This window comes from Doryrhamphus excisus, linkage group LG19 (genome assembly GCF_037039965.1).
Source record: "Doryrhamphus excisus strain RoL-2023G ecotype Guam linkage group LG19, RoL_Dexc_Guam_v1.1, whole genome shotgun sequence".
NCBI classification, from domain to species: domain Eukaryota; kingdom Metazoa; phylum Chordata; class Actinopteri; order Syngnathiformes; family Syngnathidae; genus Doryrhamphus; species Doryrhamphus excisus.
The window spans coordinates 15,950,695-15,975,764 of record NC_136375.1 but is presented as its reverse complement, the minus strand read 5'-3'; the positions used below and the strand labels follow the sequence as shown (position 1 = coordinate 15,975,764).

Sequence of the window (25,070 nt, the reverse complement as noted above, 5' to 3'; positions counted from 1 at the left end):
TTTTTATGCTGACGTTTGCGCATTCCGTCAATAAAAAATAAGTCAAAACATACGAGAGTAGAAAATAGAAGAGAATGTGTTTCTACTTAAGAGGAGGAAGTGCTGCGTGTTTGCACGCATGCTTTGAACGCAGCCAAGGTACAAAGGTCTCAATTCATCATTCCTCAGGGGAACTTTGCTTTGTGTTTTCATGTTCAGTAAATACACAGCCAGGATTGCGCAGACCCAATACTTGAACGTTTGGTTCATTGACGTGATAAATTAATTCCAACGACATATTCATCAATGCTAATAAATTGAATGTTTTTGTCGTTATAGCAGACACGTTTCTTAATACGCCTTTTAACATTACATGAGACATGAAACAACACGCCAATAGTCACTATTACACTCCCATTACCCTTTGTTTACATCACACTGTTCAGGCTACGGGAACACTGAAGGGACAAAACAAATAATAGTCGCTAGCATAGCGAGCCAACGAGCTAACTTATTAACAATGTACTTCTTGTAAAAATAAAGTGTTTCAAATTGAGCGGGGAATGATACGACACACTTACCACACAACAGTGCCTTTATTGTGAACGTATAAAAAAGCAGAAACAAAAATTGGGACGTTTTTATCACTCACTAACAACTCTTTCAACTTGCTGCGTTTATGTATGCTCGGAAATCCCGCAAAGTAGGTCTACACTCAAAACAGTCAAATCAACTTGACGAGGTGACTGTGAATGCAACCCTTCATGGCTCATAACAACGCAGATAAAGTTTGATTGAAAGGCTGTGCTACTATTAAAGACTGCATAGGCAAATACTATACGTGTTCAGACATGTGTGCTATTGATTTCTACTTCCTGTTTATTTGAAGCTATTCATATATTCAATTTTCAATATCAATTTTGTACATTTATGTCTTTATGCTTCGCTGATGATGCATTTTTGGTCAAGTGTTGAGTTTCCCCACTTTATTGGGCAAACTCCACACAGATGGCCGAGGGTGGAATTGAACCCTGGTCTCCTAGCTGTGTGGCCTAAATCTTTGTTCTACATTTATTTTATCTACAGTACATATTTAGATTGCTATTGTTAGAATGCTAACACCTAGCGTAGAAGTGATAAATCTAGCCATACAAACTGATAAAAATGCTACAATGTCAATGTTAACATTCTAGCAATGCTAACATGCTAATATTAGCATACCAACACCTTGCATGATAGTGCTAAATCTTTATATGTGCTTTGTATGTGTACCTATGAAAATGGCTAAAATACAACTATGCTAATGTCAACATGCTAGCAATGCTAACATGTTCTCATTGGCATAACACCTAGCATGATACTGTTTTTATATATGTGTCTCCCAATGAAAACACCTAAAAATGCTAGTAACGCTATCATGCTAATATTAGCATACCAACACTTAGCATGACAATGATGAATCTTTAGATGTCTACATATGAAAATGGCTAAAAATGCAACTATGCTAATGTTAACATGCTAACAATGCTAACATTGGCATACTAACGCCTAGCATGACAGTGCTAAGTGTTTATATGTGTCTCACCAAGAAAAATGGTGCTAGCATGCTAATATTAGCATACTAACACGTAGCATGATAGTGCTAAATCTTTATCTATCTACGAAAATGAATAAAAATGCAACTATGCTAATGCTAGCAAAAAACGCCTAGCATGATAGTGTTAAATCTTTATATGTCTACTTATAAAAAGTATGATAAAAAATATGATAAATAATAAAAATACAACTATGCTAATGTTAACATGCTAACAATGCTAACATCGGCATACTATCACCTAGCATGATAGTGTTTATATATGTCTCCCCCCCATGAAAAATGCTAGTCATGCTAACATGCTAATGTTAGCATGCTAACACCTAGGCTAAATGTCCGAAATGAGTTGAGAATTTGACCTTTATTTGCTGCATTTGCGCTTGTATTCGGAGCGCAAAGCTTGCTAACTATGCTATTGTTAGCATACCAACACCTAGCATGATAGTGTTAAATCTTTATATGTCTACTTATGAAAAGTATGATAAAATATATGATAAATAATAACCTAGCATGTTTTTGGAAAGTGGGAGGAAACCCGGAAAAAAACCCACGCATGCACGGGGAGAACATGCAAACTCCACACAGAGATTGCAGAGAGTGGAATCGAACCCTGGTCTCTTAGCTGTGAGGTCTGTGTGCTAACCACTCGATCACCATGCAGCCTTTAATGATAATGGCAATAATCATTTCTCTTATAATATTAGCAATTGATTGGGGATGCAAGGTTTTTTTTTTTTGGGAAGGGGTGGGGGTCACGTGACTTCCTGAAGGGTGTGAGACGAGTGCGTGTTTTTGGATAAATATCCAGGCTGAGATCAGCGGATCATGTGAGGATGATGAAGCAGGAAGACAGGCCTGGAAATGGTTGGAATGGTGGTGGTGTGGGGGGGGGGGGGGGGGGGGGTGAAGGGGGGGTCCAAATGAAAACCATACGCTCCAACAGTATGACTAAGCCTCACTGAGGATGGCGGGAGGGAGGGGGCCGGGGGAGGGGGGAGGGGGACCGGGTCAGTCAATAGCGAGGTAAAGCGTGCGGCGGCGGCGGCGGCGGCGGCAAGCAAGGGTGGGAGGGGCGGCCACTTAAAGGGAGCAGACAGCCAGCCCAGCGAAGCACTTTCACTTTTTGCCTTGTGTGAGGGAGGATGGCGCGAGGAGGCCTCGCTGTCATCCATTAAAAAAAAAAAAAAAAAAAAAAGGACACGCGCTCCACGCGCTCACGCTGGAAGCTTCTAGGTCAGCCCTTTCAAAACAAAAGCTTGTCTTGCAAGGTTTGTGGTGGTGGTGGTTGGGGGGGTGAGACCAAGCCAAGCCAAGCCAAGCCAAAGCAAAGCAAAGCAGGATGGCGTGAGAGAGGATCCACGCTGGAAAGTACCGCCACCAGGAACAGGCTTCTACTTTCCACTGGGAGGACGCCAGCAGCGCTCCGTGTGTCAAAGACCCCGGGAAGTTTGCCTCTCCCAGACTGACACAGACTGAAAGGCCTGTTGTCTGCGTGGACGCGGGATCGCTGGCAAGCACAGAAATGGAGACGTGTCCTTTTTTAGAAAGATAAAAGGATGTCACTGCCAGGTGAGGACATTTACGTCTTCTTCTTTCGCTAAGTTGCACAGTTAATAATCGTGGTCAACATTTCTTTAAACGACAACCTGCTAACTCATCACAACTCTAAACTTTCCACACATTAATACGTGCGTGGGTTTTCTCCAGGTACTCCGGTTTCCTCCCACATTCCAAAAGCATGCACGTTAGCTTCAATGCTTCAAACCCTAAATCATCCATAGCTGTGAGTGTGTTTGTCCATACCTGCCCTGTGATTGGCTGGCTGGCCACCAGGACAGGGCGGGCTCCGCCTCTCATCCAAGTCAGCTGGGATAGGCTCCAGCACCCCCCCCCCATAGTGAAAATAAGCCGCATAGAACCTACTGTTTCTTACTGTCAACAAGTGAAGTATTATTGTAGTATTATTGTAGTATTATGAGGGGAAACACCCCCCCAAAAAATATGAAGCAACGTCTGCGAAAATATTTCATATTCATTCATGGTCGTGTTCATCATCTTTGGTCATCATATCAGGTGTTTACAGGAACAGCCACCTTCAGGTCCTTCCGTCCTAACAACCCCCCCACCCCCCCCAAAAAATAAATAGGCAAAAAATACTCAGATAAATCATCCTGAAAATAAATACATCGATAAATAAATAAATCCTACCACTACTAAACTAAATAAAAAATAGACCGTCCCAAATTCTACCTCTTCTAAAAAAAATCTTGAACTTTCTAAATAAAAAACAATCAAATAAAAAATAAAAATGTCCTAATCCTCTTAATAAAAAAATGGAAACAATAAAATACAAATAAACCCTACACCTTTATAAATTAAAAAAATGAAAAAAATCTGACCATTTCTAAATAAAAATACATTAAAAAAATAAACCCATTTAAAAACTCCTACCCTTTCTAAATAAAATATAATACTATAAATACAAACAATAGAATAACACTTCTAACTTCTAAATAAAAACTAATAAAAATAAAAATACATTAAAAAATGTAAAAAAATTAAATACAAATACAAACAATAAAACAAACAAAAATAAATCCTGTTACCTTTAAATAAAAAATAAGTACATTTAACCTACCCCTTCTAAATAAAAAAAATACATGCAATAAAATAAATACTACTTCTAAATAAAAACAAATAAAAATAATAAATGTATTTAAAAACTCCTTTCTTTTCTAAATAAAAAAATACAAACAGTAAAATAAACAAAAATAAATCCTGCCACCTCAAAATAAAACATGACAAAAAATCCTACCCCTTCTAAATATGAAAATACAAGCAATAAAATAAATAAAACGTCTAACTTCTAAATAAAAACAAATAAAAAATAAATGTAAAAACTCCTACCCATTCTAAATAAAAAAATATTAATAACAAATAAAAATAAACGCTATATCTTCTTAAAAAAATCCTACCCCTTCTAAATGAGAAATACAAGCCATAAAATAAATAAATAAAAACAAATAAAAAATAAATGTAAAAACTCCTACCCATTCTAAATAAAATATATAAATAATAACATAAATAAAAATAAACCCTATATCTTCTAAAAAAATCCTACCCCTTCTAAATGAAAAATACAAGCCATAAAATAAATAAAAACAAATGAAAAATAAATGTAAAAACTCCTACCCATTCTAAATAAAAAATATAAATAATAACATAAATAAAAATAAACCCTATATCTTCTAAAAAAAATCCTACCCCTTCTAAATGAGAAATACAAGCCATAAAATAAATAAAAACAAATAAAAAATAAATGTAAAAACTCCTACCCATTCTAAATAAAAAATATAAATAATAACATAAATAAAAATAAACCCTATATCTTCTAAAAAAAATCCTACCCCTTCTAAATGAGAAATACAAGCCATAAAATAAATAAATAAAAACAAATACATAAAAAATGAATAAAAACATTCATAAAAAAGAAGAAAATAAGAAAAAAGTAGATCCTCCCCTTGTGCTTTCCTGAGAATGAATGACAGTCGGTGGGTTTGTCATAAATGGCGAGCTCATTGAATGAAGAAGTTGCAAATGAACGAATGAAGTGCAAACAAGCAAACCCAGATAAACAAACCAAATGACCAAAATGTGTTTTGCCAGCGGGTCAAAGCCCAGAAGAATGACTTTTTCTCTCCTTTGGCCAGTTTTGCTTTTGCTATCACTCTTGACTGTCCAATGCGGTGGATGTGACTTCGACTGGGAGGTGGTGAAGAACGTGAAAACGACCATTGACGCAAACCCGACCGGATTTGTGAGTTTGTTTGTGTGCGCCATGGGAGGAACGTGTCATCGATCGGCCGTGATGTAACCCACAGCAACACATGTCGCATGTTTGTGTCTCTCTTTCCTCTCTGCAGCGGACAGTGTTTCCCAAAAATTACTATGTGTCCCACCGCTACACAAAGAGCATGCTCTGTGACACGGACCCGGTGAGTGGAACGCGTCGCGTGCTACGTAGGATGGAATACAAGATGTACGTAGACTGTACGCGGGGCGTCATTTGTCTCCTTCCCCCCCCGCAGTGTTGTGTGTTCCCTGCTGCAATCATCCTCCTGGAGTCCTGGAATGTTCTTCTAAGCAACCTCTGGGACCAACACCTCAACCGCTCCTTGGTCTTTGACCTCAAGCACACACTGGAGAGAATCATCAGAAAGAATAAAAACACAGAGGCAAGACTCCATCTTCTTCTACGAGTGGGCAAGCTTTGCTCTCCGAATACAAACACAAATGCAGCAAATAAAGGTCAAATTCTCAACTCATTTCGGACATTTAGCCTAGGTGTTAGCATGCTAACGTTAGCATGTTAGCATGCTAACGTTAGCATGACTAGCATTTTTCATTGGGCGAGACATATATAAACACCAACATGCTAGGTGATAGTATGCCGATGTTAGCATGTTAACATTAGCATAGTTGCATTTTTATTAGATTTTCATCATACTTTTCATAAGTAGACATATAAAGATTTAGCACTATCATGCTAGGTGTCGGTATGCTAACATTAGCATAGTTAGCAAGCTTTGCTCTCCGAATACAAACACAAATGCAGCAAATAAAGGTCAAATTCTCAACTCATTTCGGACATTTAGCCTAGGTGTTAGCATGCTAACGTTAGCATGTTAGCATGCTAACGTTAGCATGACTAGCATTTTTCATTGGGCGAGACATATATAAACACCAACATGCTAGGTGATAGTATGCCGATGTTAGCATTGTTAGCATGTTAACATTAGCATAGTTGCATTTTTATTAGATTTTCATCATACTTTTCATAAGTAGACATATAAAGATTTAGCACTATCATGCTAGGTGTCGGTATGCTAACATTAGCATAGTTAGCAAGCTTTGCTCTCCGAATACAAACACAAATGCAGCAAATAAACGTCAAATTCTCAACTCATTTCGGACATTTAGCCTAGGTGTTAGTATGCTAATGTTAGCATGACTAGCATTTTTCATTGGGCGAGACATATATAAACACCAACATGCTAGGTGATAGTATGCCGATGTTAGCATTGTTAGCATGTTAACATTAGCATAGTTGCATTTTTATTAGATTTTCATCATACTTTTCATAAGTAGACATATAAAGATTTAGCACTATCATGCTAGGTGTCGGTATGCTAACATTAGCATAGTTAGCAAGCTTTGCTCTCCGAATACAAACACAAATGCAGCAAATAAACGTCAAATTCTCAACTCATTTCGGACATTTAGCCTAGGTGTTAGTATGCTAATGTTAGCATGACTAGCATTTTTCATTGGGCGAGACATATATAAACACCAACATGCTAGGTGATAGTATGCCGATGTTAGCATTGTTAGCATGTTAACATTAGCATAGTTGCATTTTTATTAGATTTTCATCATACTTTTCATAAGTAGACATATAAAGATTTAGCACTATCATGCTAGGTGTCGGTATGCTAACATTAGCATAGTTAGCAAGCTTTGCTCTCCGAATACAAACACAAATGCAGCAAATAAACGTCAAATTCTCAACTCATTTCGGACATTTAGCCTAGGTGTTAGTATGCTAATGTTAGCATGACTAGCATTTTTCATTGGGCGAGACATATATAAACACCAACATGCTAGGTGATAGTATGCCGATGTTAGCATGTTAACATTAGCATAGTTGCATTTTTATTAGATTTTCATCATATTTTTCATAAGTAGACATATAAAGATTTAGCATTATCATGCTAGGTGTCGGTATGCTAACATTAGCATAGTTGCATTTTTAGCCATTTTCATCGGTAGACATGTAAAGATTTAGCACTATCATGCTAGGTGTTAGTATGCTAATATTAGCATGCTAGCATTACTATAATTTTTCATGGTGAGACACTTAGCACTGTCATGCTAGGTGTTAGTATGCCAATGTTAGCATTGTTAGCATGTTAACATTAGCATAGTTGCATTTTTATTATATTTTTATCATACTTTTCATAAGTAGACATATAAAGATTTAGCACTATCATGCTAGGTGTCGGTATGCTAACATGAGCATAGTTGCATTTTTAGTCATTTTCATCAGTAGACATAAAGATTTAGCACTATCATGCTAGGTGTTAGTATGCTAATATTAGCATGCTAGCATTACTATAATTTTTCATGGTGAGACACTTAGCACTGTCATGCTAGGTGTTAGTATGCCAATGTTAGCATTGTTAGCATGTTAACATTAGCATAGTTGTATTTTTAGCCATTTTCATACGAGATAAGATAAGATTCATCATTGTCATGCTAAGTGTTGGTATGCTAATATTAGCATGATAGCGTTACTTGCATTTTTTGGTGTTTTCATGGGGAGACACATATATAAAAACAGTATCATGCTGGGTGTTGTGCCAATGAGAGAATGTTAGCATTGCTAGCATGTTGACATTAGCATAGTTGTATTTTAGCCATTTTCATAGGTACACATACAAAGCACATATAAAGATTTAGCACTATCAAGGTGTTGGTATGCTAATATTAGCATGTTAGCATTGCTAGGATGTTAACATTAGCATTGTAGCATTTTTATCAGTTTGTATGGCTAGACTTATCACTTCTACGCTAAAATGAATGAATGATTTGATAATAATGCGACGACTTGTGTGTGACGTTGCAGAGGTTCCAGGAGGAGATGGACGCGTCCCAGCTCTCCCCGCTGTTGTCATCCCCAGAGGATCTGCTGAAGCTGACGTCGGAGGTGTTCCAGCGTTGGTTGGAGGTGGGATGCTCGCCGTCCATCCAAGTGTGCGACATCCCCACCCTGCCACCCCCCATGGAGAGGGCATTGCTGCGTCCGGCCAGGGCGAGGCTGATCACCACGCGAGCCATCAGCAGCAGCATGGAGGAGGGCGAGCGGGCCTCCATGATCGATGTTACGCCGCCTTCGTCCGGTGGCGCGGCCGCCTCGCTTTCGGTGCGTCCTGCCTCCGCAAGGAGCCTCATTCTGCTGGGACTCTACTGGTGGTTGTTGCCATAGCAACCTGAAAAGGATGCGAGACATTTGCTGGCACTGAATGTTTTCTTGATTTGTCTTGTTGATATGAAGTGACATGCGCAGGTTGCATTTAAATTGTTGTTGTGCTGCTGTTAGCCTCTGACACCACACTTGCTAGCATAGTCTACTCATAGCCTTCCTCAGCTAGCTTGACATGCTAGCATAGTCCACTCATAGCCTTCCCTGGCTAGCTCAACATGCTAGCATAGTCCACTCATAGCCTTCCTCAGCTAGCTCGACACGCTAGCATAGTCCACTCATAACCTTCTTCAGCTAGCTCAACATGCTAGCATAGTCCACTCATAGCCTTCCTCGGCTAGCTCAACGTGCTAGCATAGTCCACTCATAGCCTTCCTCGGCTAGCTCAACATGCTAGCATAGTCCACTTATAGCCTTCCTCGGCTAGCTCAACATGCTAGCATAGTCCACTCATAGCCTTCCTCGTCTAGCTCAACATGCTAGCATAGTTTACTCATAGCCTTCCTCGGCTAGCTCAACATGCTAGCATAGTCCACTCATAGCCTTCCTCGGCTAGCTCAACATGCTAGCATAGTCCACTCATAACCTTCCTCAGCTAGCTCAACATGCTAGCATAGTCCACTCATAGCCTTCCTCGGCTAGCTCAACGTGCTAGCATAGTCCACTCATAACCTTCCCCCGCTAGCTCAACATGCTAGCATAGTTTACTCATAGCCTTCCTCCGCTAGCGCAATGTGCTAGCATAGTCCACTCATAGTCTTCCTCAGCTAGCTCGACACGCTAGCATAGTCCACTCATAGCCTTCCTCGGCTAGCTCAACATGCTAGCATAGTCCACTTATAGCCTTCCTTTGCTAGCTCAACATGCTAGCAAAGCCACTCATAGCCTTCCTCCGCTAGCTCAACGTGCTAGCATAGTCCACTCATAACCTTCCTCAGATAGCTCGACACGCTAGCATAGTCCACTCATAACCTTCCTCAGCTAGCTCAACGTGCTAGCATAGTCCACTCATAGCCTTCCTCGGCTAGCTCAACATGCTAGCATAGTCCACTCATAACCTTCCTCCGCTAGCTCAACATGCTAGCATAGTTTACTCATAGCCTTCCTCCGCTAGCGCAATGTGCTAGCATAGTCCACTCATAGTCTTCCTCAGCTAGCTCGACACGCTAGCATAGTCCACTCATAGCCTTCCTCGGCTAGCTCAACGTGCTAGCATAGTCCACTCATAGCCTTCCTCGGCTAGCTCAACGTGCTAGCATAGTCCACTCATAACCTTCCCCCGCTAGCTCAACATGCTAGCATAGTTTACTCATAGCCTTCCTCCGCTAGCGCAATGTGCTAGCATAGTCCACTCATAGTCTTCCTCAGCTAGCTCGACACGCTAGCATAGTCCACTCATAGCCTTCCTCAGCTAGCTCAACGTGCTAGCATAGTCCACTCATAGCCTTCCTCGGCTAGCTCAACGTGCTAGCATAGCCCACTCATAGCCTTCCTCGGCTAGCTCAACGTGCTAGCATAGTCCACTCATAGCCTTCCTCAGCCAGCTCAACGTGCAAGCATAGTCCACTCATAGCCTTCCTCAGCTAGCTCAACATGCTAGCATAGCCCACTCATAACCTTCCTCGGCTAGCTCAACGTGCTAGCATAGCCCACTCATAGCCTTCCTCCGCTAGCTCAACGTGCTAGCATAGTTTACTCATAGCCTTTCTCCGCTAGATCAACATGCTAGCATAGTCCACTTATAGCCTTCCTTCGCTAGCTCAACATGCTAGCATAGTCCACTCAACCTTCCTCAGCTAGCTCGACACGCTAGCATAGTCCACTCATAGCCTTCCTCCGCTAGCGCAATGTGCTAGCATAGTCCACTCATAGTCTTCCTCAGCTAGCTCGACACGCTAGCATAGTCCACTCATAGCCTTCCTCGGCTAGCTCAACGTGCTAGCATAGTCCACTCATAGCCTTCCTCGGCTAGCTCAACATGCTAGCATAGTCCACTCATAGCCTTCCTCCGCTAGCGCAATGTGCTAGCATAGTCCACTCATAGCCTTCCTCAGCTAGCTAAGCTCTCTTCCTGCTAACACCAGTACACACAAACTAAATCATTCTTTTCCTAATCTTACTTTTGGATGAAAATGGAAATTAAATACAATTAGACACATTTGCTCCACTTGTTTTAGCAGGTGAATGTTCCTCATTTTATGCACTTATACCTTGGTTAGCGTACGCCCTGCTTAGCGTTTTGTCTGGTTTGCATACATTGTCATTTAGACTGAACTTCCCAGGCACACGGAATATTGTGTTCTACGGCTAAATAAGCACGGAACGTACCAAGAGAAAGATGAAAATATTGTCTACCTTTTCCTGTTCTTCAGTAATCAGCAGTAAAACATAGGTAAGTTTCAGGAAAATATCAGTTCCCCACTAAAAGAAATATTTGTGAAAAGGCTAAATGCATGAACTATGATTCCTTTGGGGGACCTTAGCACTGATTTGGTCCCACATGATAAGCATAGCGTATTTTCCATACACATTATGGAAATTATGCCTTTCCTATGAATACTTGGTAAACCATGCATGTATGTAGATATGAATCATAGATCATAAGGATCAACAATTATGACAGCAGCTTTGTTGTTTCCATTTCTGGTTGATTTGTATGCCGGCTATGATTAAATGTTCCTTTGTTGCTTCACGGAGGAATTCATAAAGACAGCAGGTGGAATACAGGAAGTGCATACCGCCACCTAGCGGTGGGAATCATTCATGGACAAAAACACTGACTGGCCCACTTCCCTTCTCCACAAAACAATCAATACTTGTTCAAAATCATACCCACCTTTATGAAATATGACATAGGTTGAAAAAATCCTAAAAAAAAATTAAATAAATATACAAAATAAATAAATAAAAATACACCTAAGTAAAAAATAGCATTAAAAAAGTAAAAATAAATATAAAAATATAATAAATAATAATAAATAAAAAGAAGAAACAAACCTCTTCTAAAAAAAAAATATTGAAAAATACTAATCAAATAATAAATACAAATTCCCACACCTTCAAAGTAAAAACAAATCTGTAAAGAAATAAAAAAAATACTTCTAAATAAAAAAACTGAAATTGGAAAAAATACTTAACTACTTAAAATGAAACGATGAATAATGAATAGAAACATAAACGTACATTGAAAAAAATAAATAAAGTGTAAAAAGAAAATAATAATTAATGATAAATAAAAATATACCTCTTCTAAATATAAAAAACATACATTGAAAAATATCCTTAAAAAATAAATAATAATGAATAAAACTGCCTACACTTTCTCAGTAAAAATAAAAAATAATTACAAAAATAATCACAAAATCCTACTGCTGAATAAAAATTAAAATACATTGAAAATATGTCAAAAAAGGAAAAAAATAAAATAAAATAAATAAAAATTCCTACACATTCTAAATGAAAATAAATAAAATAAATAAATACAGGTCCTTCTCAATAAATAACAAAAAAATATATATTTCTTCTCAATAAACAAATTGCAAAAAATAAGGAAATAATAAAATAATGATGAAATAATAATAATGAAAAAATAGGTCTCCTCAAAATAAAAACAAAATAAATAAAAACAATCCATAATAAAACTTATTGAATGAACAATCCCAGCCCTGATGAGCATGTTATGTTTTACACACTGAGATCTTCCACATCCACTCGTGTCCAAGATGCCAAGATGTCTGCTTTTATTACCCAGAAGTCACCACCAGCAGGGAGGAATGTGCTCTTGTCTTCTCGCCGGCGTCCTGATGTTGACGTGAGCGCTGCTGCTCGCAAACGCCCACGCGTGTCCTCTGCACGGTTTTGTCCTAGCAAGACCCTTCCTGTTGTTTGGCTGAGACACAACACGCGTTGCCATGGCAGCAACCTTCCAAGACTTTCACCATGCAACGAGGACGACCGTCTTGGAAGCGTTGGACCCAACAAAGCGGACACAAGTTGGAGAAACCAGAAGATGAGGATTTGCCTTGGCATCCACGGGCTCCGGGACCGGCTGACTTCCCGTAAAGGAGGGTTGGGGGAGGGGGGCAAGAAAGAGTGGGTGTGAAACCCAAAGGGGGGGGGGGGGTACTTTTTCTTTTTCCAAGCTTCTGCTCTTTTGTCTCATATTCTACATCTGGCAAAGCTGATGTACTACTTTCACGCGTGCTCATGTGTACTTGTTGGGTATACTCTATATCAGGGGTCTCAAACACGCGGCCCGCAGGACACTAGTTTGAGGCCCACTAGTTTGTGGCTCAAAAAACTTTGAAAAACACTACATTAGGCAACACGCTCATCCCTCCTTAATCGCCCATAATTGCTTCCACATCTTGTCCTTATTGACAGATGGAATACTTTCATACTTAGGCCATACAGAGCCTCTTTACCACACGTGAAATAACACCCCTACAGTCACATGTACACTCCTATTACCCAATATAGTAGACATAATAAAAGAAACTTAATAACAGAAAGTAAGACGTATGTATAAGACATGAAATGAGAAAAAAAGACATGAAATACTTGTTTGCCACCTTCTAATTATGCTTTTTAACACAATTAGAGCCCTCTAGACATAAAATAATACCCCTATAGTCACATTTACCATTGTATTACCCAATATAATAGACATCATAAGAGAAAATTAGACAAATAAAACATAAAAAACCTGAGTACACTTTCTAACATGATTAGAGCTCTCTAGACATGGAATAACACCCCTATAGTCACATTTACAGCCCTATTACGCAGTATAGTAGACATAATAAGAGAAAATAAGATATGAAATACTTGTTTACCACCTTTTATGTATGCTTTTTAACAAGATTAGAGGCCTCTACATATGAGGTAACACCCCTATAGTCACCTTTACACTTGCATTACCCAACATACTAGACATAATAAGAAAAAGTAAGACATATGTATAAGACATATGTTTGCCACCTTCTAATTATGCTTTTTTAAACACAATTAGAGCCCTCTTGACGTGAAATAACACCCCTATAGTCACATTTACAACTCCTATTACCCAATATAGTAGACATAAGTAAAAATTAGACAAATAAGACATAAAAAACCTGTTTAACACCATCTGAGTACACTTTCTAACATGATTAGAGCTCTCTAGACATGAAATAACACCCCTATAGTCACCTTTACAGCCCTGTTACTCAGTATAGTAGACATAATAAGAGAAAATAAGATGTGAAATACTTGAGAAAGTAAGACATATGCATAAGACATGAAATACCCGTTTTAAGTATGCTTTTTAACACAATTAGAGCCCTCTTGATGTGAAATAACACCCCTATAGTCACATTTACAACTCCTATTACCCAATATAATATACATCATAAGAAAAAATTTGACAAATAAGTCATAAAAACCTGTTTAACACCGTCTGAGTACACTTTCTAACATGATTAGAGCTCTCTAGACATGAAATAACACCCCTATAGTCACCTTTACAGCCCTATTACTCAGTATAGTAGACATAATAAGAGAAAATAAGATGTGAAATACTTGAGAAAGTAAGACATATGCATAAGACATGAAATACCCGTTCTAAGTATGCTTTTTAACACAATTAGAGCCCTCTTGATGTGAAATAACACCCCTATAGTCATATTTACAACTGCTATTACCCAATATGTTAAACATCACAAGAGAACATTTCTGTACAGTACTTCCTGTGGTGTTTATTACCTCATCCATGTACTGTAACATTAGTGACATCTAGTGAGCAGTGAAGAAACTACAGCTGATTAGTAATCTATGATTGCCATATGGTATTTTTTTAATGTATATTTATATTTATATATTTAAGCACTTTATGTTGATGCTAAATACAAGGAAGAATAGCCTTGAACATGTCATATTATGTTCATCACTATTATTATTATTATTCATAACTATACTGTCTTATTGTTCCTACTATATTGGGTAATAGCAGCATGAAAAAGTGACCATAGGGATGTTATTCCATGTCTAAATGACTCTAATCATGTTTTAGATGGTTTTATAAAGTTGGAGTTTGTAAAGAATATAAAAATAAAACAATTTCAACAACGTGACATCAAGAAAACATACCGAAGTGTGCAATATCAATCTTATAGAGGCCTCGGTATCGACATAGCTGATATTTGGATCAACCCGCCCACTCGCTTCCTTTCAAACACGTGACCGGAAGTATAGCTCCTCCACCAAGATGTCCGCCTCCGATGAAGACACGTTTGCGGAGCACGACGACGGCATGGAGGAGCAAGAAGATGACGACGAGGGAGTCGAGATGGAAGCCGAGGAAGGTGCAGACGAAGACGGGGACAAGGAGGTGTACGTGCCCGGGATGGAGCCGCTTAAGCCGGGGGAACAGCTGGAGATGGACCACTCCGCCTACCGCATGTATCACGAGTGTCAAACAGGCGAGTGGCGGCTAAACTCCACTGTCACGTGCTCGAGCTTGTAGTTACATGGTGGTTTATGTGTAGGTGCGCCATGTTTGAGCTTCGACGTCCTGACGGACAACAATGGCGACGACAGGAATGACTTTCCTCTCTCTATGTTGTTATGCGCGGGCACACAGGCGGACAGGGCGATGGCTAACAGGTTGGTCTTTTCCTCTCCACAAACACATAAACACACGCTCACACCGGAAGCAATATGGCTGACCGCTTCCGGCTATGGTGCGATGATCCAATGTTATCATCATTGGCGGCAACATGTTAGCAGTATGTCAAAAACTCGAAACGGCAAATAAATATCCCTAAAAGTACAATTGAAATATAATTTCAATGATTTCACATCATTCACAAGGCTGGTTTGAATCCTGGAGAGTCTGGTAAGAGGAGTGATAGATATTACACCACATTTCCTCCATTAAACTGCTCCTTTTCTTATTTCAGTTATGCAGTGCAGTCATCTCTTGTGATATCAAAATTATGATATCGCTCCCTGAAATCATAATTCATGAATAAATGATGGCTGTTTGGTTTTTGACTCGACACAATCTTAGATTACATTACCTTTCATGCTGCATGGAGACCAGCTGACATGCCGTGGCCCGGGGCGGGCGTGCCGTGGCCCGGGGCGGGCATATCATGCTTAATGATTCAGCTAATAACTATTTAACTAATCATCAACTGAGAAGAACCATGCAGAATTCTATGCAATTCCCAAAAGATTCCCAGTGAAATGCATGGCATTTTCATGCATGGAGCCCAGCTGACATGCCGTGGCCCGGGGCGGGCATGCCGTGGCCCGAGGCGGGCATGCCGTGGCCCGGGGCGGGCATGGCATGCTTAATGATTCAGCTAATAACTATTTAACTAATCATCAACTGAGAAGAACCATGCAGAATTCTATGTCATTCCCTAAAGATTCCCATTGAAATGAATGGCATTTTCATGCATGGAGCCCAGCTGACGTGCCGTGGCCCGGGGCGGGCATGCCGTGGCCCGAGGCGGGCATGGCATGCTTAATGATTCAGCTAATAACTATTTAACTAATCATCAACTGAGAAGAACCACGCAGAATTCTATGTCATTCCCAAAAGATTCCCATTGAAATGAGCCCAGCTGACATGCCGTGGCTTGGGGCGGGCGTGCCCTTGCCCCGGGACAGGCATGGCATGCTTAACGATTCAGCTAATAACTGAGAAGAACCACGCAGAATTCTTTGTCATTCCCTAAAGATTCCCATTGAAATGAATGGCATTTTCCCGCATGATTGGAAACATTTGGACTAACAACATTCCAAATGTCCACTTTTCCAGAAATTGCACATTACAGGTAAAACTTACCAACACTATTTGACATTTCAAAGATTCCTGGAATTCCATATTTTTGGCACCAAAATTCCCTTTCAAATGATGGGTGGGTCCATTTCTCAACTCGTTATCAAAACATTCAGGCTCGAGTTTTCCCGGAATTTGCCAGTTTCCGTAGTTCCTTCTAGTTGTGCTCGTCATCCCTCCTGGCTTGGCGAGGAAGGAAAGGCAGGAAAGGACACCAAGGTGGTTTGCAACGTTGTCCAACCGGCTTGCTGACCTGCTTGCAGGCTGCTCCTCCTGCGCATGCACAACCTTCACGGAACACGGACAGGAAAGGAGGAAGAGGAGGACAGCAGCGATGAAGACAGTGAGGAGGAGGAAGAGAAGGAGGAGGATGAGGATAGGAAACCGCAGATGGAGCTGGCCATGATGCCTCATTTCGGAGCCATTAACAGAGTCCGAGTACGTTGACTCTTCTCCGCCACGGAGCTCGTCTGTGGCGGAAAGCGTCTGATGTTTTGCTTTTCGTCTGGCAGGTGACGCGATGCGATGATCGTACGCTGGCCGCCGTCTGGTCGGAGAAGGGGCAGGTTGAGATATTCGACCTGCGACCCCAGCTGGAGGCCGTGCACAGTTCCACCGCCATGGCGGCTTTTGTGCGGCAGCAGAAGGAAGCGGCCGCGCTCTTCAGCTTCTCGGGTCACATGACTGAAGGCTACGCCATTGATTGGTCGCCTGTGGTACCTGGTAGGTGATTGGGTAACAGTGTGACCGATGGCACACATTTTTCCTCTCACAGGAAGTGGAAATTGTCTGTTTGTACGACCAGCTAATGTGGCTATCAGTGAAAACCAATGTAAAATGGGTTTAATCCAAATCTGATTCAAATTGTGCATTTGGCACTAGTTGAACGTACTAAAATAAAATCCAGCGATCTTGTTCAAAGTCCGGAACAGAATCGGTTGTCTGTATGCAAGGTGTAATGTTGTAACATCAAACCAGATTTACTCCAGATCTGATCCAGATTGTGTCTGCGAGTGGAATTGAATGGTCAAATATTTGAACGCTCCTGATGTGTACACAGGGACAGATGATGTAATGTCTAACCAAGTTGAATCCAGATCTTGTTTAAAGTCTGGAACAGAATCGGTTGTCGGTATGCAAGGTGTAGTGTTGTAACGTCAAACCAGATTTACTCCAGATCTGATCCAGATTGTGTCTGCGAGTGGAATTGAATGGTCAAATATTTGAACGCTCCTGATGTGTACACAGGGACAGATGATGTAATGTCTAACCAAGTTGAATCCAGATCGGATCCAGATTGAGCCTGTGACTCAAATTCAATGTTTGTACGTATGTATGCGGGGACTGCCGTGATTCAAGTTCAATTCCGATCTGATCTAGATGGAACATTTGCTGGTAATGCGGAACTATTGTATGCAAGGTTTAAAGTTGGAATGTCAAATCAGGTTCAATCCAGATTGAGTCGTGGACTGGAATTGAACGTTGAAACGCTTGAATAGAATTTTATAGTGTGGGTTCAGGGACTGAAGTTGTAATGTCAAACCAACTTTAATCTAGATCTGATCCAGATGAACATAGGAACTATTGTATGAGGTTTCCATATGTGTCAAACCAGGTTTGCTCCAGATTTAGCCTTAGGCTTCAGTTTAACCTAGAAAATGTCATTTGTTGTGCCCAATGCATATGAAGGGACAGAAGCCGCCACGTCAAACTGAATTCAATCTAGATTTGATCCAAAATCTGCATCTGGCGGCAACTAAGCAATGAGAATCCACTTAAACTCGGCGTTAGACTTAGCATGTTCCACTGGTGCTCGCAGGTCGTCTTGTCAGCGGCGACTGCAAGAAGAACATCCACGTGTGGGAGCCTCAGGAGGGCGGAGCTTCGTGGCGCATAGACCAGCGGCCATTCAGCTCTCACGGCAAATCCGTGGAGGACCTGCAGTGGTCGCCCACTGAAGCTACGGTGCTTTTTCCCCTTCACATCGCGTCAGCGCCGGCACGTCGTCCCCGATGTAACGCTCAGCCTCGGTGCCTTTTGTTCCAGGTTTTTGCATCGTGCTCGGTCGATCAGTCCATCCGCGTTTGGGACATCCGGGCCCCGCCCGCCTCCATGCTGTCGGCCGACCAAGCGCACGCGTCGGACATCAACGTCATCAGCTGGAACAGAACCGAACCGTTCCTCCTGTCTGGTGGGGATGACGGCCTCCTCAAAGTGTGGGACCTGCGACAGTTTAAGGTAACGGCACACTTCCCTCCGGTTTCAATCCAGTTTTCATCTGGATTTACACACGGCAGCAGTTTCACACCGAAAATCCTATTCAACATATACTCAGACGCCTGGACAATGTGTGTATACCTGGTTCTAAACTGTCATGTGAAATCACATTTAATCCAGATCGGATCCAGATTGTACATTGGACAGTCATGTAACAAGGCTGACTTGATGACTCAACAACTTGAATGAAATGTTTGCTCAAACGGAACCTGCTATGTCAACGCACATTTAATCCAGATTTAATCCAGACTACACATTTGGCAGTAATGTGCAAAGACAACCTGATTTTAACACGTTCAACGAACCTGAGCAAAATTTGCTGTTTTTGCACAAACTCGATTAAATTATTTAAAAAATTAAATCCAGATCTGATCCAGATTACATTTGGCCTGTCATGTATCGAGGACGACTCGATTTGAAAATATTCAACCACCTGAATGAAATTTGTTGTTTGCTCAAGCCGAACCTGTAATGTCAAAGCACATTTAATCTAGATCTGATCCAGATTATACATCTGGCCTGTCATGTATCGAGGACGACTCAATTTGAAAGTATTCAACTACCTGAACAAAATTTGCTGTGTTAGCACAAGTGGGAACTGTATCTCAAAGCATATTAAATCCAGATCTGATCCAGATTATACATTTGGCCTGTCGTGTATCGAGGACGACTCGATTTGAAAATATTCAACTACCTGAACGGAATTTGTTGTTTGCTCAAGCCGAACCTGTAATGTCAAAGCACATTTGATCCAGATCTGATCCAGATTATACATTGGACAGTCATGTAACAAGGATGACTTGATGACTCAACAACTTGAATGAAATGTTTGCTCAAACGGAACCTGCTATGTCAACGCACATTTAATCCAGATTGAATCCAGACTACACATTTGGCAGTCATGTGCAAAGACAACCTGATTTGAACACGTTCAACTAACCTGAGCAAAATTTGCTGTGTTTGCACAAACGTCAAAAACATTTGTGTCAAAACATATTAAATCCAGATCGGATCCAGATTATACATTTGGCCTGTCATTTCGTTCATGTACCTGAAGGAAATTTGTTGTTTGCTCAAGCCGAACCTGTAATGTCAAAGCACATTTAATCCAGATGTGATCCAGATTTGTCAGTCAACTGGATTAAAGATGTTCGAGTCCCTGATGATATCTGATGCCTGTACGCCGATGCCGTGTTTATTCCGAGCAGACGGGTCGTCCTGTGGCCAACTTCAAACAGCACAGCGCCCCCATCACCTCGGTGGAGTGGAACCCGGCGGACTCGAGCGTGTTCGCCGCGTCGGGGGCGGACGACGTGGTCAGCCAGTGGGATCTTTCCGTGGAGTCGTGCGACGCGGGCGCCAGGGCGGAGGCCGTGAAGGACCTGCCCCCCCAGCTGCTCTTCCTTCACCAGGGCCAGTCGGAAATCAAGGAGATCCACTGGCACCCGCAAATTCCCGGCGTCTTGATCTCCACGGCGCTGTCGGGATTCAACGTGTTCAGGACGATATCCGTGTAGCCCTGCTCGCTTCGGAGTATCGTAACGGTTTTTGACCTTTTCTGACTAATGAAACCAAAACTTGGATTATCCCAAACAGCTTTTTTTTTTTTATTGACTGTAAACCACAGGACAGTAACTGCATTCAACCCAGCAAGTTCAACATTGATATTTCATTGTCTCAGCATTTGTAGTACTTTTCCCAGCCAAAAAAAAGCTTTGGTAGTGTATGAAAAACATGCAAAACAATAAAAACAATAATAATAATAATAATACAAAGTGGATCCGATCCAGAGAAGCTCACATTGTCAAGACATGGAATGAGACAGGATGGAGATGTAAACATGCAATACGAGAAGGTCCAAAATATTCCAATAATAATCATTCATGTACATAAGGCACTTAAAATAGTGGAATGATGCAGTTAGGAATGAATGAGAAAAATACGCTCTTTTGCGTCAACGACCTGTTTATGCCCACGCACCCTGGGACGACACAATTGGCCGTCGACAGCATCGGAACTGAAACTGGGCAGAATGGGTTCACGATCAACGGCGTTTTTATTTTTCCATTGTAATTATTTTATTTTATACCAGAGGTGTTCAAAGTGCGGCCTGGGGCACATAAGTAGAAATACAACCCAGCAAAAATGGAACAACAGGGCTGTCAACATAAGCGGGTTCCACTGTAAAAGGTACAGCGCCAGGGGTGTCACCGGACACTTGAGATTTTTGAACATTACTTAAAAAAAATATGACTGCATATAGTATTAATATATTGCAATCTATTTGTTTCATTTCTCCTAAAGACTGTATGACTATACAAAAGGGCTCACTCCCACCTTGCCGTTGTTCTATGGAACCAACACTACAATACATTGACTTTTAAACATTCATATTGTATTTTGTTACCAATTAAAGGCCAGCATGTAAGAAAAATCATACTCATAAAAAATATTTTAAAAAGTATTTGCAATGTGTATGATTAGGGCTTGAGATGGCTACCCATTTTTCTTTATATTAGCAATGTAACGTTAGGATTGTTATTTAATGCTAAAGGACACTTAGCTTTCCAGGTAGATAGCGCTATCATGCTAAGCATAGTAGCCTTTTAGACGTTTTTACAGTACAAACTTACAGAAAGTTTAGTGCTATCGTGTAAAGTGTTAGCATAGTGACATTTTAGCTCTTTTCATGAGTAAAACCCTACATAAACGCTAAGTGCTGTTCTGTTAGCATGTTAGCTACATTGGAATTGTAGCATTTTTGGTGAAATTTGATACACATGCACATGGCAATATATTGAGCCCGGCAAAATGATCCATTTAATTCTCACTGTGATTAATTAATAAGTGTAATATGGTCCCAGGCCTCCTGGCCACCAGAGGGTTTATTTCCGAATGAGACCTTGTGACACCCCTATGCAGTGGCATATCTGTCACCATTGTCGATAAAACAGTGTTTTTTCCCCCAGCAGAAGCAACGTGGTCTTCACATGTTACAGCAAGTTTGGATCCGGTCACGTGACTGTTTGAAAGCATCCGCGCCGCCGCCCTTAGAGGCCAATCTCATCGTCAAACTCGTCTTCAAACGTGTAGCCCCGCCCTACTTCCTCCTCTTCTTCCGAGTCAGTCTCCGAGTGGCTGTTGCCCACCCTCCTCCTGTCCAGGGCGCTCACACCTTCAAAGTCGGAGCTATGGGACGAGGCGGGGCTGGGTGGCAGATCCCTATGGGTGGAGGCAGACTCCCCTCTCGTCGGAGTCTCCATCGGGTCCTCCTCTTGGAAGTCAAACCCTTGCCCCTCTTCCTCCTCGGAAGCCTGGCGGATGATCTCCTCCCGTTTGTCGCTGAATCTCACCTTGGGTCGCACCCCCTTGGGCTTGGGCCCATCTGAGATTCTGCCGTCTCCCATCTGGTTCCCGTCCAGCCCGGCCGAGGTCTTCCCATTCAGCATATTCCCTTGCTTTGTGTCCACTGGGGACACGCCTCCTTTAGGCCCAAATGCGTCTTCCACATTGGAGTCTAGTCCCAATCCGTCCATCACGCCGAGAACGTCCCCCAGCATGGAAGGACCCAGATCTAGATCCAAGTCCAAGGTGAACGACGACACCGACTCAGAGTGCTCCGGCTCGTGGTTTTGTGGGGGTTCTTGATAGAGATCGTTGTGGTTTACCGACGCCTGATAGTCCACCGACGACGACCCTGGACTCCCCGGGTCCGAGCCGGGCGGGCTGGGACCCAGCGTGGACAGAAAGGAGGTGTCCCCGAAGGCATCGCCTCCTCTGCCGATGTGCATCGTGTGACGGAAGTCGCCCAGAGGGGCTGAGATCATGGTGGGGTCCAAGCGAGACGCCCGGGTGGATTTGTGGAGCGGCATGACTGCTAAAAACATCAGTAAAAAAATGGCAGTCAGGATTTAACACGGAAAAACACTCGTAGGACCAAATATGTAAAATATATATATATTGTAATATTTGAAAACATTTCCACTTGAAAACATCTTGCATGTTGCTTAACTTTAAATTATTTGTACAAATTACTGTTTACGCTGTACATTGTTGTTCATATTTGCTAACAGATCAATGATCAATCAATTATCTATCTTCTTACTATTTGAAATACACTTTAGCATTGCTAACATTAGCACAGTAGCATTAGCAGTACTAGCATTAACACTTTGCTATCATATCATGCGTCATCGTTATTGCTTTTCCTCGTCATTTCACGACGTTCAATATTCAAATTGCAACTTTTTCTCACTCAACAAATGACTTTATTCAACAAGTTTTCCGGTGAAATGATGTTTTTAGACGGGGGTTCAAAAAGGCGTGTGAACGCCATGATGAGATAGAGCAGAAGAAGAAGAAGTCGTGCTGGGGCTTGTAGTCCTACCTTGCAATGCCAGCACATACTTTTGTCAGCCCTGGGGGGGGTGGGGGGGGGGCATGTGGATAAAAACAAGTAACTCAAATGTAATAAAGTTTTTTCCCCGTTCCTGGTCACTTATGTGTGCCCACATGAAGAAGTAAATGAGTTCCAACTTTATTAACAGTGAAAGATGTATCATGTTTACCGTGTTAGCCCCTAGCAACTTCACTTTCCATGCCCGTGTGTGTGTAAGCGAACGCAACATAAACTTACTTGAAGGGATATTATTCTTCTGTGTGGCTCTCTTTCGTCCGTATATTCCACTTTTACATCTGGATCATTGCTTATGGACTTTTCCCTCCGTTCTTTTTCCTCCGTGGACTTTTTTTTTCTTCCAAAGGGATGGGCGCGATCCGAGGAAGTGACGCGACGTGCGGAGTTGGATATCTACTTAAAAAGAAAAATAATAAACTTCCACGAGTATGATTTAAACACGTTTCACTTGACGGATCTCCCGTTTCACGCAGGATAAAAAAAATAATGTACATTTATGTCGCTTCGCGTTCCTTTATGGAATGATGTCACTCATCCTGGCTCGAGGAGTGGGCGGATCGATTCCAAGATCGATTGTGTCGATACCAACGGCAGTTGCGAGGGTTGTTGAATAGATTGTACAGGCATGCACCCAGTATCGCGAGACTAGCAACTGCTTAAACAACGCCAGAGCCTGGGCTGCCCGCCAATTGATTAGCATTACAGCATAAGCAGAGCATTAGCAATGCTAGTTAGCTAGTTACCAGGAAAGATTTTCAACACACCAGCAAAACATACGTAAGTTTTTGCCATCTCTTTGATCTTATTTATGATATATTGTGTAAAACTAAGACAGAAACAACATCAACCTAAAAAAAAAAGAGAAAAGGCTACAAACGTAGCATAGTTGTTTATCTGTGCAGTCTGAGACAGCTTACATGGTGCCTTCAGGGCATCCATTGAGCATTGAGCATCCGAAAAGTGTGATTTGTGTGTATTATTTTTTGAAAAAAATAATGACATTCATAATTATCTACGTAAAATTTAATATAGTATTTTCAGTTCTGTTGATTGAGGGCTGTATAAATAAACTTGACCTTTCTACTATAATATATATTGCAAACATTATGTATGTATTTACAACTGTGATAGTCATATAAAGTGACTATTTAGAATATTAGAATAGAATAATAGAATAGTGAAGGTTTTAAAACAACATATAGACATAGGACGGTTAACAAGAGGAAGGGAGGGTTATATTATATTATATATATAGATATATATAATATATATATATACATACATTGCAAAATATCATATATATATTATATATAATGTATACATATGTATATATTGCAATGTACACATTTTTGCTACATTGCAAAATATTATATATGTACATGTATAATATTTTGCAATGTAAAATAAGGACTTGAAAACATTAATATTGCAAAATATTATATATTAATATATGTATAAATATATTAATAATATATATTAATATATATATATTAGTAATATATATATAAATATATATAATATTTTGCAATGTAGTGGAAAATATATATATATATATTTTGCAATGTAGCGAAAATGCGACAAAACATGGCAAAATGTTGGGAGAAACAGCTACAAGATACCCAGCATGCCTTGTGGCGGGGATATATCTGGTGTTTTTTTTTTGGCATTGGTATTGCTCTTTAATATCTTTGATATCTCGTATGAGTCGTGGCAATGACGATGTAAGTGAAAGGTATCTTTGAGGTCTTGGAATGACTTTGTGACATAAATACGACACGTTTGCTAACAAGCTGTGCTTGGAGCGTCCATTTTGAGTGCTGCTCGTTACTCGTACGCCACTTTGGACACAACAGGTAAGAACTCCGAGCTCTTATGAATATATATATACTCTTAGTCGCTTTTTCATTCACAACTCAACATGCTTGTGGGTGTG

At 40.8% G+C, this 25,070-nt stretch overlaps 3 protein-coding genes across 4 annotated transcripts; 2 read left to right on the top strand and 1 right to left on the bottom strand.

The window, feature by feature from the left end:
- Positions 1-2,785: 2,785 nt before the first annotated feature.
- On the top strand, positions 2,786-10,140 carry LOC131106836 (uncharacterized). The gene is made up of 5 exons (XM_058056287.2): positions 2,786-3,142; positions 5,284-5,390; positions 5,497-5,568; positions 5,662-5,808; positions 8,259-10,140. Exons 1-5 carry the CDS (start codon positions 3,130-3,132, stop codon positions 8,616-8,618), a joined length of 699 nt encoding a protein of 232 aa, XP_057912270.2. The 5' UTR covers positions 2,786-3,129; the 3' UTR covers positions 8,619-10,140.
- A 4,682-nt stretch (positions 10,141-14,822) lies between these two features.
- On the top strand, positions 14,823-21,155 carry grwd1 (glutamate-rich WD repeat containing 1). Its single transcript, XM_058056281.2, has 7 exons — positions 14,823-15,073; positions 15,140-15,257; positions 16,707-16,881; positions 16,956-17,166; positions 18,263-18,408; positions 18,490-18,681; positions 19,929-21,155. Exons 1-7 carry the CDS (start codon positions 14,860-14,862, stop codon positions 20,235-20,237), a joined length of 1,365 nt encoding a protein of 454 aa, XP_057912264.2. The 5' UTR covers positions 14,823-14,859; the 3' UTR covers positions 20,238-21,155.
- On the bottom strand, positions 20,311-23,675 carry cdc42ep5 (CDC42 effector protein (Rho GTPase binding) 5). 2 transcript variants are annotated; one of them, XM_058056285.2, is made up of 2 exons: positions 23,357-23,675; positions 20,311-22,597 (listed from the first exon to the last, which is right to left on the bottom strand). In XM_058056285.2, exon 2 carries the CDS (start codon positions 22,590-22,592, stop codon positions 21,771-21,773), a length of 822 nt encoding a protein of 273 aa, XP_057912268.2. In that variant the 5' UTR covers positions 22,593-22,597; positions 23,357-23,675; the 3' UTR covers positions 20,311-21,770. The 2 variants fall into 2 exon arrangements, with proteins under 2 accessions (XP_057912268.2, XP_057912269.2); XM_058056286.2 differs by having other exon boundaries at positions 20,311-22,594.
- Between the last annotated feature and the right edge of the window lie 1,395 nt (positions 23,676-25,070).